Here is an 11,402-nt window from a genome sequence, read left to right on the forward strand (position 1 = left end):
TCCCAGCTACTCGGGAGGCTAAGGCAGGAGCATCACTTGAACTTTGGAGGTGGAGGTTGCAGTGAGCTGAGATCATGCCACTGCACACAAGCCTGGGCAACAGAGCAAGACTCCATCTCAAAAAAAAAAAAATGAAATTACTGCCTGTCTACTTATTTAGTGACTGTCTCCCCCAAGAGAACATAAAACTCCATGAGGGCAGAGGTTGTATCTCTGTCATCTAGAACAGTATCTGACATAGACTAGGCACCTTTTTAATGTTTGTCTGCTAAATGGAGATCATTATTATTACTACTATTGTTGTTGAAGATCTTCAAAAAATATTTTGTTTCATTATATGCTTATGACTATTTTTAATGTGTTGATATATTTACCACGATTAATCATTTGTATTTGCAAAACCCCAGGCAATTTTTTCTTTTTGAGACAGGGTCTCACTCTCTCACCCAGGCCAGAGTGTAGTGAGAACACAGCTCACTGCAGCCTCGACCTCCCAGGTTCAAGTGATCCTCCTGCCTCAGCCTTCCAAGTAGCTGGAAATACAGGTGTGTGCCACTGTGCCCAGCTAATTTTTTATTTTTATTTTTGTACAGATGGGGGTCTTACTATGTTGCCCAGGCTGGATTCTCCCACCTTGGCCTCCCAAAGTACTGGGATTACAGGTGTGACCCACCACATCTGGTACCCCAGGTAATTTTTACATGTTATGAGGAATTATAATGTTAGACTTTAACCACCCCATTTTAACCACAAGCCAGCTACAATTTTCTCATTTTGGAAAGAAGGGGCTGAAACTCAAAGGTCACATTGCTTGCTGGTGATCACCAGGCATGAATTTGAATTCAGACCTCCTGGCTGGTCCTTACTAAGGGATATAGTCAAGCAGTAGAGAAAGAGCACTGGACTTGAAGTCCAAGAACCAATCCTATCTTTTGCAAAATGGCAACAATAATGCCAACCTCATAGATGCAGGGACAAGATTAAATAAAATGCAGATGATAAAAAACCAGTGCTGGACACAGTAAAAGCTATTGCAGTAACTGTTACTACATAACAAGGTGACAGTGGCCCTATCCCTCTACCTCATAAGACTGTAGAGGGGATCAGAGTAGGATGTACCCAAGAAAATGATACTGAACTGTCAATCCCTGAACAAATGTAAAGTACATTCTTTACAACACACTCCAGTGTTGCAGAAAATATTTTCCATCTATTTTGAGACAGGGTCTTTTTCTGTCACCCAGGCTGGAGTGCAGTGGTGCAATCATAGCTCACTGCAGCCTCCACCTCCCAGACTCAAGCAATCCTCCCACCTTAGCCTCCTGAGTAGCTGGGACTACAGGTGCATGCCACAAGACCTGGCTAAATTTTGTATTTTTTGTAGGGACCATGGTGGTATCTCCACATTGCCTATCCTGGTCTTGAACTCCTGTAGGGACCATGGTGGTATCTCCACATTGCCTATACTGGTCTTGAACTCCTGTAGGGACCATGGTGGTATCTCCACATTGCCTATCCTGGTCTTGAACTCCTGTAGGGACCATGGTGGTATCTCCACATTGCCTATCCTGGTCTTGAACTCCTGTAGGGACCATGGTGGTATCTCCACATTGCCTATACTGGTCTTGAACTCCTGTAGGGACCATGGTGGTATCTCCACATTGCCTATCCTGGTCTTGAACTCCTGGGTTGAAGCGATCCTCCCACCTCAGCCTCCCAAAGTGCTGAGATTACAGGTGTGAGTCACCATGCCTGACCTGTTTTCCATCTTTTTAAAAGGAAACTATACATGAACATATTCTATAAAGACAAAAATAAACCATGAAGATCTACAATATTTTCAGAGCTTTAATTGCAGTAAAGAAAAGGGTTAAGTTTTCATCCGCTCACATGTATATCTGTGTCCAGTTACCACAAAGGCAAGAACCAAAACAAATACAGGCGGTCTCATCAAGCCAAAGGCAGAGGGCCCAGTTCTCCACTTCAGCCCATTCACATCGGGAGTCCTCTTGTGACAAAAGCTGACTCGAAGCAAAAACAACCCCAAAATAGATGAAGCATCATCACGTTCCTGGGGCCCTGCACCAGTGGAGGGGGACAACCTCTTTGAAGGTTCTGAGTGTGATGGGAATCATGCGAGCTGGGGTTATGCTTAGGACCGGGTGGGGATACTCAACACCCACTTCAGTAGAAAGTGATCCACTTGGTTTCAGGTTTAAATATTTATTTCTCAAGTACAAAACAATGATGAACATGTGCACCCTCTAATGTCCCAGCCATCTGGCCTCCGTAGTGGTCTGAACATCTTCAGATGAAGCAACAGCTGGGAATCCAACTCCAGAACGCTGAGTCTTTCTCACAGAGGGGGACGTGCCAAGTGCGTAGGGCCTCCCTGTTTCTTGGAGAAGGGTAGTTTTCTTTTTCTGATTCCATAGTTTGCACTTTGAGGATTTTCAAAGGAGGGTTGGCCATATCCCAACTGGAAAGAAGTGTCTCTTGGCCTCGCTGGATGATGGCAATAATTTTTTTGGGACACGATTAAAGCGGGCACCATCACCGTGAGGCTGGTCAAACACTGCCCTGTGCGATTCAGACACACACTGGCCCCAAGGCTGTCTGCACTGAGCCCTCCACCTGGCGGTGTGGGCTTCTGAAACCACATTCCTCCCCACCGGCCCCAACAAGCCTGCAAGCTCCTGCTCTGGAGCAGAACACCCTGCCAGAATGTCAGTTCCCCAGGAGGCCCCGTAGCCACGTGAGATCACTGCCGCTGTGCTGTGTGCATCCTGTTTGGGATGGCACACCTGTGGCCACAACCATGTTACTCACTGCAGGCTGCTAGACAACACAGGTATTTTCTGTGAAAATTCCATATTAGTCAGAGATTTCCCACCTATCCCCCCAAAGAAGAGAAAGAAATGTAAACAAGTTACTGTGTGTTAGTTCTGAGAGTTGGGAGCAAGAAAATAGCCAGGGGACAGAATGTTCATTTTGAGAAGGAGATCAGCCTTCATGTTGAGGAGATCAGCCTTCCTGGGTTCCACAAAGAGAATCTGTCTCCTGAAACTGCAGTGGCCTTGTCTGAGGTCAGCCTAGCTGATCATGCAACAGGGTCGAAGTCTTTCCTGGGCTCAGCGTTAAACAACTAGTAAATCAGTGAGGAAGCGATAAGGACACTTTTCAACTCTGTCCATCATAGCTAAAATTATCTCACTAATTATAGTTTCTATAAATCAGCTTAGGTTAAGAGAGGGCATTGCAGGCAACGGGCGAAGTGCAGTTCACTCAATTCACTGGCCACTTGATTTCATCGACAGACTTTGAAGGACCTCAAAATTGGGAAGACAGAAGGTATAAATGGAACAAACTCTTAAGGAGAGGGGAGGGGTTGGGAGAGGAATTCTTAAGATCTTTCCTCACTGAAGCTTCCCAGGGCTGGACACTTGAGAACAAATGAAGGCTGCTGGAATCCAAAAATTATAGACCCACTTGAAAATACCGCAACGTGCCATAATTCATCCTGTTTGTTCGGTGGGTCATTCAGACTGCAAAGACAATGCTTTTTATTTTTCCCAGATTTAAAACCAAGCCGGGACAAACAGAAGTTTTCTGTGTTGTCACACAGCTCTAGGGACAAGCCCTAGGGATGTGTTATGTCCCCTTGACAAGCGAGAAGTTCCAACAGCTAACAGACCCAGCCGGATCCAGAGCTTTCAAGGGACTCTGCACCAGCGGCTGGGTTTTGTTTTCATTTTGTGTTTGAAAAACATCAAGGTCATTTCCCAAACCTTGGAAATCAAATCCCAATCCACTCCAAATTTTCTCCTTCTTCATCTAAATCTCCTTGTCCTAAACCTCTCCGAGAGAATGCAAAGCTATTATGCCTTATCAGATGCTCTCTTGTTTTAAATCCATGGCAATCAAATTTAATTTCGTTAGAGTTTGCGTCCTGTGGTCATGCATAAGCTCCTAAACCAACAACAATTAAAAACAAGGTGCATTCCTTAATTCCTAATTCCAGTCTACTTATGCAGGATGTTATCCAACCGATCTGAAAGTGTTTTTCAAAACCTACAATGATAAATGTGTCAGACACTCTGCTGGGTTCTTTACTTCCATAATCCCTAATCCTCTACCCAAGCCCATTTTGCAGGTGAGGAAGGAATCTGATAGACTCAGAGCTGAAGGAACCTGTCCCAGGTCACTCAGTGAGTATGTGACCCCATCCACACGGACGCTTGGCCCAGTGTGGTTCTAAAGGCCAGCCACCAGCTGTCTACTCACCACAACATGTTGCCCTAGCCTCCCCAAGGTCGGAAGTCTGCATCTGCACTCCTGTTTTTTACTTAAGGAGGTGTGTAGTAAACTTGGGGGACCTGAAGTACAGACCTTGGGGTCAGAAGGCCAGCACAGCAAGGTATATTTGGGTACAAGGGTCTTGGTGTCTAAACTATTTTACTTGAGTCACTTAAAACCTCATACAACTCAGAAAAAGAGCTCCCTGTCACCCCTACTTCCTGGCTCCCATTGCCCTCCCCTCACCAACACACACACACAAAGAAATGAAAGAAGAATCTGCCCACTTCAGTCTCACATATACACATTGAAATGATGTCCTTTACGCCAGGCATGATGGCTCACGCCTGTAATCCCAGCACTTTGGGAGGCCGAAGTGGATGGATCACCTGAGGTCAGGAGTTCAAGACCAGCCTGGCCAGCATGGCGAAGCCCCGTCTCTACTAAAAATACAAAAAAATTAGCTGGGCACGGTGGTGTATGCCTGTAGTCCTAGCTACTCAGGTGGCTGAGACACAAGAATCACTTGAATCCAGGAGGCGGAGGTTGCAGTGAGCTGAGATCGCACCACTGCATTCTAGCCTGGGCAACGGAGTGAGAGTCTGTCTCAAAAAAAAAGAAAAAAAAAAAAGATGTCCTTTACACGAGGGTTAAAACCCTTAGGTCAAAGTTCCAATGTCAGTAAAACAACTTGATTAAAGAACTGTAATTCAAATACACTTTCTGTGGATGCTCTTTGTAAAGCAATTGTTTTCATGACCTTCCGCCAGCCAGTGCCCAGCAGACTGCTAACAGCAGCTACAATGCACCCTCCATGGGGGCTCTCAGAACCTCAGATTCCCCATTTCTTCCCCCACACCCTGCACTTTTCCTCTTACTCTTCTGCTCCTTCCAGCCAGGGTCCTCCTTGGCCCAGATGACCTGAGACACCTGGAAGCCATTACCTCATACCTCTCCACCATCTTAAGAGGTGTGTGGGAAGTCCACCGAGGTTCGGGGTCCAGGGCTTATGATTTCTTCCCGGCAAAGCTTTGAGTCTCTCTGAGCCTCCATCTCCCATGTGCAAACTAGGCTGCATTCTGCCTCCTGAGGGCCTGAGATGCGTGCGGAAGGGCTTTGCAGTGAAAAGTGCTAGACTCACATTAGGGGTTACAATTGTCCTAACTGTTCTTTGCTAGACTGTGTCTGGCACTTTGTGAGATTCAAGTTTACATCCCACAGGGGCACCTGCTTTCACTCCTGTGGCCATTTGCTGTAGGTGAACTTTTATATAGGGTTTATGGGTTTATATTGCCACCCAAAAGAACAGCCCAGATTCTGTGAGGCAGCCTGATTTATAGCAATCACAAAAGCTAGTCCCTTGCCGACCACAGTTGGAGACCCCTTTGTGTTAGCTTTGTGCCTCAGTTTACTCAACTATGAAATGGGCAAAACACCTTTGTGGTCTGGCAGCAGGGGTTCAGATTGGAAATAACTAAAGCAAAGTCACCTGGCTTACACCTTGTCCACTTTAACATGTATACACACTACCTATCAGCACCATAACCCAAATTCCCACTGAAGAAAACTACTAAGGCCCACAGCTCAGCCAATGGGGGCTCTCGAAGCCGAAGTACCTTTTGCTCAGTGACCCCATCCAGCCCTTCCTAACACGGACCGCCAAGCTGACAGAGGTTTGAGCCCCATGGCTGTCTGGGAAGGTGGATGGGGAGACTATAATTAGACCATCCTGGCAGTTCTCTCTTCACTCCAGATATGTTTATTTCCTATGAACGGGGCCAATCCTGAAACACTTCACAGGGGATTCTGATGAGGAGATGTGGATAGTGAAGGAGCTTTCTCCTGCCACCTTGCACCTGCCCCCGGCCAAGACAGGAGAGCTCTCTGGCTCTTGGACCACTCTTCCCTCCATTCACCACAGCTTTTCACCAAACACTAATAGGGGACAAAGATCTATCCCTCCTCAATTCCCCTGCCCCTGTCACTTGCTATAGACCTCTTTCCAGACTAGATAAATGCAGATTTTTAGAAAAATGAACAATCATCTTTTATTGAGGGCCTGAGGGCAAGTCATGTGCAAAGAGACACACAGGAGTTTATAAATAGTCCTGCAGAGGTCAAATTTCTCTGGGTGGGGCCGGGCCCTGTGGCTCATGCCTGTAATCTCAGCATTTGGGGAGGCTGAGGCTGGTGGATCACTTGAGGTCAGGAGTTCGAGACCAGCCTAGCCAACATGGTAAAACCCTGTCTCTACTAAAAATACAAAAAAATTGGCCAGGCATGGTGGCTCATGCCTGTAATCCCAGCCACTTGGGAGGCTGAGATGGGAGAATACTTGAACCTGGGAGGTGGAGGTTGCAGTGAGCCGAGATTGCACCACTGCACTCCAGCCTGGGCAACGGATCGAGGCTCCGACTCAAAAAAAATAAAAATAAATTCTCTGTGTGGAATGACATTGCCTGCTCTGCCTTACATTAGAATGTTCCAGATGTCCCTGCAGGCTCTTTCCAATGGCACAGAGGACACCATCCAAGAACATCAACTATTGGGAAGCAGAGGGTGCAAGCCAGGCAAGGTCCTCCCACCCTGAAATTCCAAGCAGGAGGTACATTAATAGCCATTGCAAAATTCATTTGAAATTAACATAAAGGCTTCTTTGCATATTTCTCATAAGAACTGTTAATGAAAACATTTCCAATTATGGTACAAGACTCACTTGGGCAAAGATGATGTCTCCTCTTTATTTCTTACAAGCTATAGGTTGTTAAAGCATTTAACCTTTCAGAACCTTAATTTCCTCATCTGTAAAATGGTGAAAACATTCCCCAACTCTTAAGAGTTCTTGAAAGGTAAAATAAGATAATGTATATAAATCTTGAAGTATTGGGTCTGACACAATATAAATCATAATATTAAAAAAAAAAAGTTGTGTTGAAGGATTCCCTTATGCCAGCTGCCATTCTATGTAAGTTGGGGCCTTTAACGTCCACAGCCACCCTGGGAAACAGATACTATGACCATGCCTATTTTAGTTACGGAAGGCGAGGGGTCATAGGGGTTAAGTAACTTGCCCAAGGTCACAAAATGAAGTCTGGATAAGAACCAAGGCAATCTCGCCCCCTGAGGCAGACCCGGCCCCCAAAACACTGCCTCTTTCTTTTGTCTAGGGATAGCGCTTATTAAAAAGGCAGTAATGGGTGGTCACTCTTATTTCATAGGTATCATTTTGCCCGCTACCCACCATAGGAGTCATTTTTACCTTGCAAATCTGCAAGCTGTGAACAAACATACTGCTTCTTCTAAAGTACTGTTACTTTTCACGTGCTGTGTCCCAAAGCCAGGATGCACAACCTTTCTCTGGAGGGATCTTGCACCAAATACCCGAGGTAGCCCAAGAGAAAGAACAAGTCCCTGCAGCCGGCCGTTGCCGTAAGCCAAGCTGGAAAGCTCTCTAAGCCTTAGCTTTAAGTCCATAAAATGGTAAACCGAAGAAAGTTGAAAGCCATTCCTGCTGGCCCTTAGTCTCCACTTTCATCCCCACGATGGCCTGGGAAACCATACAGAGGGCAGACTCTTGTCTTCATCCCTGGCCCAGGCGCTTATGCGCACCGGGGGCCTTCTCCAATCGTTCATAAACTGCTCACCAGCGCTCTGGGCGTGTTCCCGGGAGCTCCCTTCTCCGCCCAGCTGGTGCAGAGGGAAGACAGTCTGGGGAAGAAGCAGGAGGTGTCGGTACTGCCACCTAGAAGTGACCCCACCAGCGGTGCACTCTTAGACAAGACTGGCCTTGAGTGCATCACGTGCGGCCCTGGTCACTCCAGATGCCCAGGGAGCAGCGCCTGGTCCCGGTCAGCCCTAGGGCGCACAGCTCAGAAATGCCAGAGCAGAAACGCTTGCCCTGGGGGAAGAGGCAACTCGCATGTGGAGCTGGGCAGCTGGAGCATCTGTGGAAGTTCCAGGAAAGCGCTGGGGGAGCTGGCATGCCCGCTGCCTAATTCCCCCGTGGACCCGCCGCCTTAGGTTTCTCAGAAGCAGGGCTGAGCAGCTTGGAGCAGTGGGCTCCGTGGGAGCTCCAGGACTCCCCTAGTTCCCACCTCATCAGTGAGGGAAGAAGTGCTCCTTCTGCCCTCGGCAGAGGGGAGTCAGGGACCCAGGCTGCCCCTCTCAACTGCAATGGTACCTCCTCCCCGCTCTGGCCCAGCAATGCTACTCTCCAAACCTTCCTAGACATAAGGTTTCGTTTTAAACCAGGACACCCATGCTGTCACTGTTACCCAGAGTTTCATTTCTTGTTTGTTTGTTTGTTGTTTGTTTTGGTAGATCAGAGCTGCTCAATTTTTTCCTCCGGAGGTTACGGACTACATAGATTTCTTTTCTTGGCTCCAGACTGATGGTGGTGGGTGGGTGGGGCGGGGGGTATGAAATACAGAATGTGGTCCGTCTACATCGCCATCACTTTATTGTACTGTCACCCTTAATTTAACTATAAATACTACGGTGGGGGCTAGTCGCGGGCGGCCTCGGGCTGCTGGGCTGTGCGCGCCCTGACCCCAGACGCCGACCCTCCCGGCTCTGTACACTATTTACAGCTCCTCGTTCCTCTTTCTCGACCCCCTCCCGCAAGGCAGCGCGTGTGCAAGAAAGTAGCATCGTCTGTCTGTGCAAGTCCTTCGAGTTAGGTAAGTAATACGGGCAAGTGTCCCGCGGCCGTCAGCTGTCCGAGTCCAAATCGCTTTTACCTTCCTCTTCCCTCTTCTCCGGTGACGCCTTCGACGACGACGTCTTGTTCCACTTCTCCGCGTTCTCCGACTCCTCTGATGAGGACCGCTTCTGCCGCCTCCATTTGGCGCGGCGGTTCTTAAACCAGACCTGTTGCGCAACGGAGGACAAAACAGTTCAGATCAAAGGCGCGCTTTCCCCAGTCCCGGGACACCCGGGGAGCTTGGTGTGGCGGCGGGACACCCCGCGCAGGCCAACAAAAGGAGGGGAGCCGCTCGCTCCCGCTTCCGCGTTTTCATTCAACTTCCTGGGCCTAAAGCGCCCTCCAGCAGCCTGCGGGCCGCCATCGGGATGTTTTTAAAGTGCGGGGAGAGCCAAGCAGGGCTGGGCAAACCCGACTGGGGCCCCACCTCGCGGGGAAGGACCGCTAGGCGCCCACGGCAGGCCCCGGCGCCTACCTCCACTTTCTCCTCGCGGAGGTGCACTTTCCGGGCCAGCTGCTCGCGCGTGCCCACGTCCGGGTACTTGGTCTCCTGGAAGAGGTTCTCGAGAGCTTCGAGCTGCTCGTCAGTGAAGATGGTGCGGTGCCGCCGCTTCCGCCGACAGTGCAGCTGGTTGAGAAGCTGCAGCTCGGTGCGCGACAGCGTGCCCACGTTCATGTAGGGCAGCATCTGGTGCGGTACCGGGGACACCAGCACCGAGCCGGGGCCCTCGTAGCCTGCGACAGAGTGGGGCGCACGGTCAGCCGCCCGCCCTCGCCACCGCACGCATGCACGCCCGCCAGCCCCCGACCCTCTTCCACTTAGAAGTCGTCTGCAAGGGGATGCTGAGAATTGGGGGTGCACGGGAATCAGGGGTGCAGGGAAAAGGAGGAGGCGTTAGCGCATCCATCCGCACACCCGCCAAAGCCAGTAAGAGAATTAAAAACAAAACAAAACAAAACAAAACCCAGTCTCCCCGGGCAGGCACTGAATTCCAGTTTTCGCGAACTCTGGCCAAAAGTTTGCAGCAAGAAGTTTGCAAACTCCTGCGCCCGATCGGCAAAAGCGGAGGGGGGACTTGCAAGAGGAGCAAAGTTTGAGGAAGGTGAATTAACCAACCGGCTCCATGGGCTAAGGACCGCAGTGGGCGGCAGAGGCCGGAGCGAGCGCGACCCTACCTGGGGGCGTCGGGACGCAGGAGCACTGCTGGGCGCCCAGCGGCGGCACGGCCCCGCAGCAGGCCGGGCCCACGGGCGCCGCCTGCACGTGCAGCTGCCCGTAGAAGTAGTTGTTGTAGCCGAGGCGGGAGCCGCTGACCGCGGCCGGGAGGCCCGCGCCGCCGGGGGCCACGGGGCGCGGGTAGAAGGCGCCATAGTCCGAGGAGGCGCCGCCGCTGGCGCCGTAGAGCGAGTCCCCGTGCAGGGCCGGGAAGACGACGGGAGCCGCCGCGCTGGGCGCCACCGGCAGCACCGAGTCCTTGCAGCGCGGCCGGGCGGCTAGGATGTTGTCGATGCTGAACATGCTGGCGGGCATCCCCGAGCCCCGCGTCGGGACCGGGGGGCGGCGGGAACGCGCGGAGAACAGAGCCTTAAAGTGGGGGGGTCCACTCTCCTCCAGCCGCCGACCAAACCGAAAGAGAGCGCCGGCGAGCGCGCGGCCCTGCGCCCCTCCCCGCCCCCTGCGTCCGCTCTCCCTCCTCCCGCCCTCCCCTAGCCGCAGCGTTCGCTGAACTCAACCCGCGGGTAGGACGGAGCTCAGACCAGCTGAACCTCTTGTTGGTTTTATACTGAGTCGACGTCATCCTGGATTTAGTTCCTGGTAATATGCAGATGACAAACAGAACCAGATTTGGCCCTTTCTTTTCCTTTGGGTGGGGGAAGAGGGTTGGGGGGAGGGGAAGAGGTGCCAAGGGGAGGGGGTTACAAGGCCTGAAAAGAGATTGTGGATTGCGAATTAATGAAATTAACCTAATCTTTTCCATTCGGCAGCCGGGCCGCGGGCCGGCCGAGCTGGGCGGGCGGCCTAATTGCCTTGGTTAATCTCATTAATTCCATTGTGCCGCCGCAGTTAACAACTCCCTCCGCCCGACCTCTCCACCCCCACCCTTTTTTCTCAGATTGGGTCCTATTATTGGGTGCGATTTCCTCTGCCTGTAGCTCAAATTCATTGTGGACGATTTTACTTTGGGGCTACTTTTTTCCTCCTTTCGGAATTGGTTTTGTTTTAGAAAATGTTAGGGGCTGCATCCCCTCTCAAGCAGGCTTGAAAATTCCACCACTCCTCCGCGCCCCCACGTACTCACCGCCTGATTTACCTCTTTTTTAAATCTTGAGTTTCTCTCCCGAATGGAACTTGTTAACCCCCCCAAAAAACTTTTGGTTTTGTAAAATCCAAATTTTGTAAAGG

General features: G+C 50.5%; 1 protein-coding gene across 1 annotated transcript; it reads right to left on the reverse strand.

Annotated features, from left to right (window-relative positions):
- Window positions 1–9,006: 9,006 nt before the first annotated feature.
- On the reverse strand, window positions 9,007–10,529 carry GSC (goosecoid homeobox). The gene is made up of 3 exons (NM_001081486.1): window positions 10,175–10,529; window positions 9,474–9,733; window positions 9,007–9,165 (listed from the first exon to the last, which is right to left on the reverse strand). The coding sequence occupies exons 1-3, from the start codon at window positions 10,527–10,529 to the stop codon at window positions 9,007–9,009; spliced, it is 774 nt and encodes a 257-aa protein (NP_001074955.1).
- Window positions 10,530–11,402: the final 873 nt, after the last annotated feature.

Source organism: Pan troglodytes, chromosome 15 (genome assembly GCF_028858775.2).
Source record: "Pan troglodytes isolate AG18354 chromosome 15, NHGRI_mPanTro3-v2.0_pri, whole genome shotgun sequence".
Classification (NCBI taxonomy): Eukaryota; Metazoa; Chordata; class Mammalia; order Primates; family Hominidae; genus Pan; species Pan troglodytes.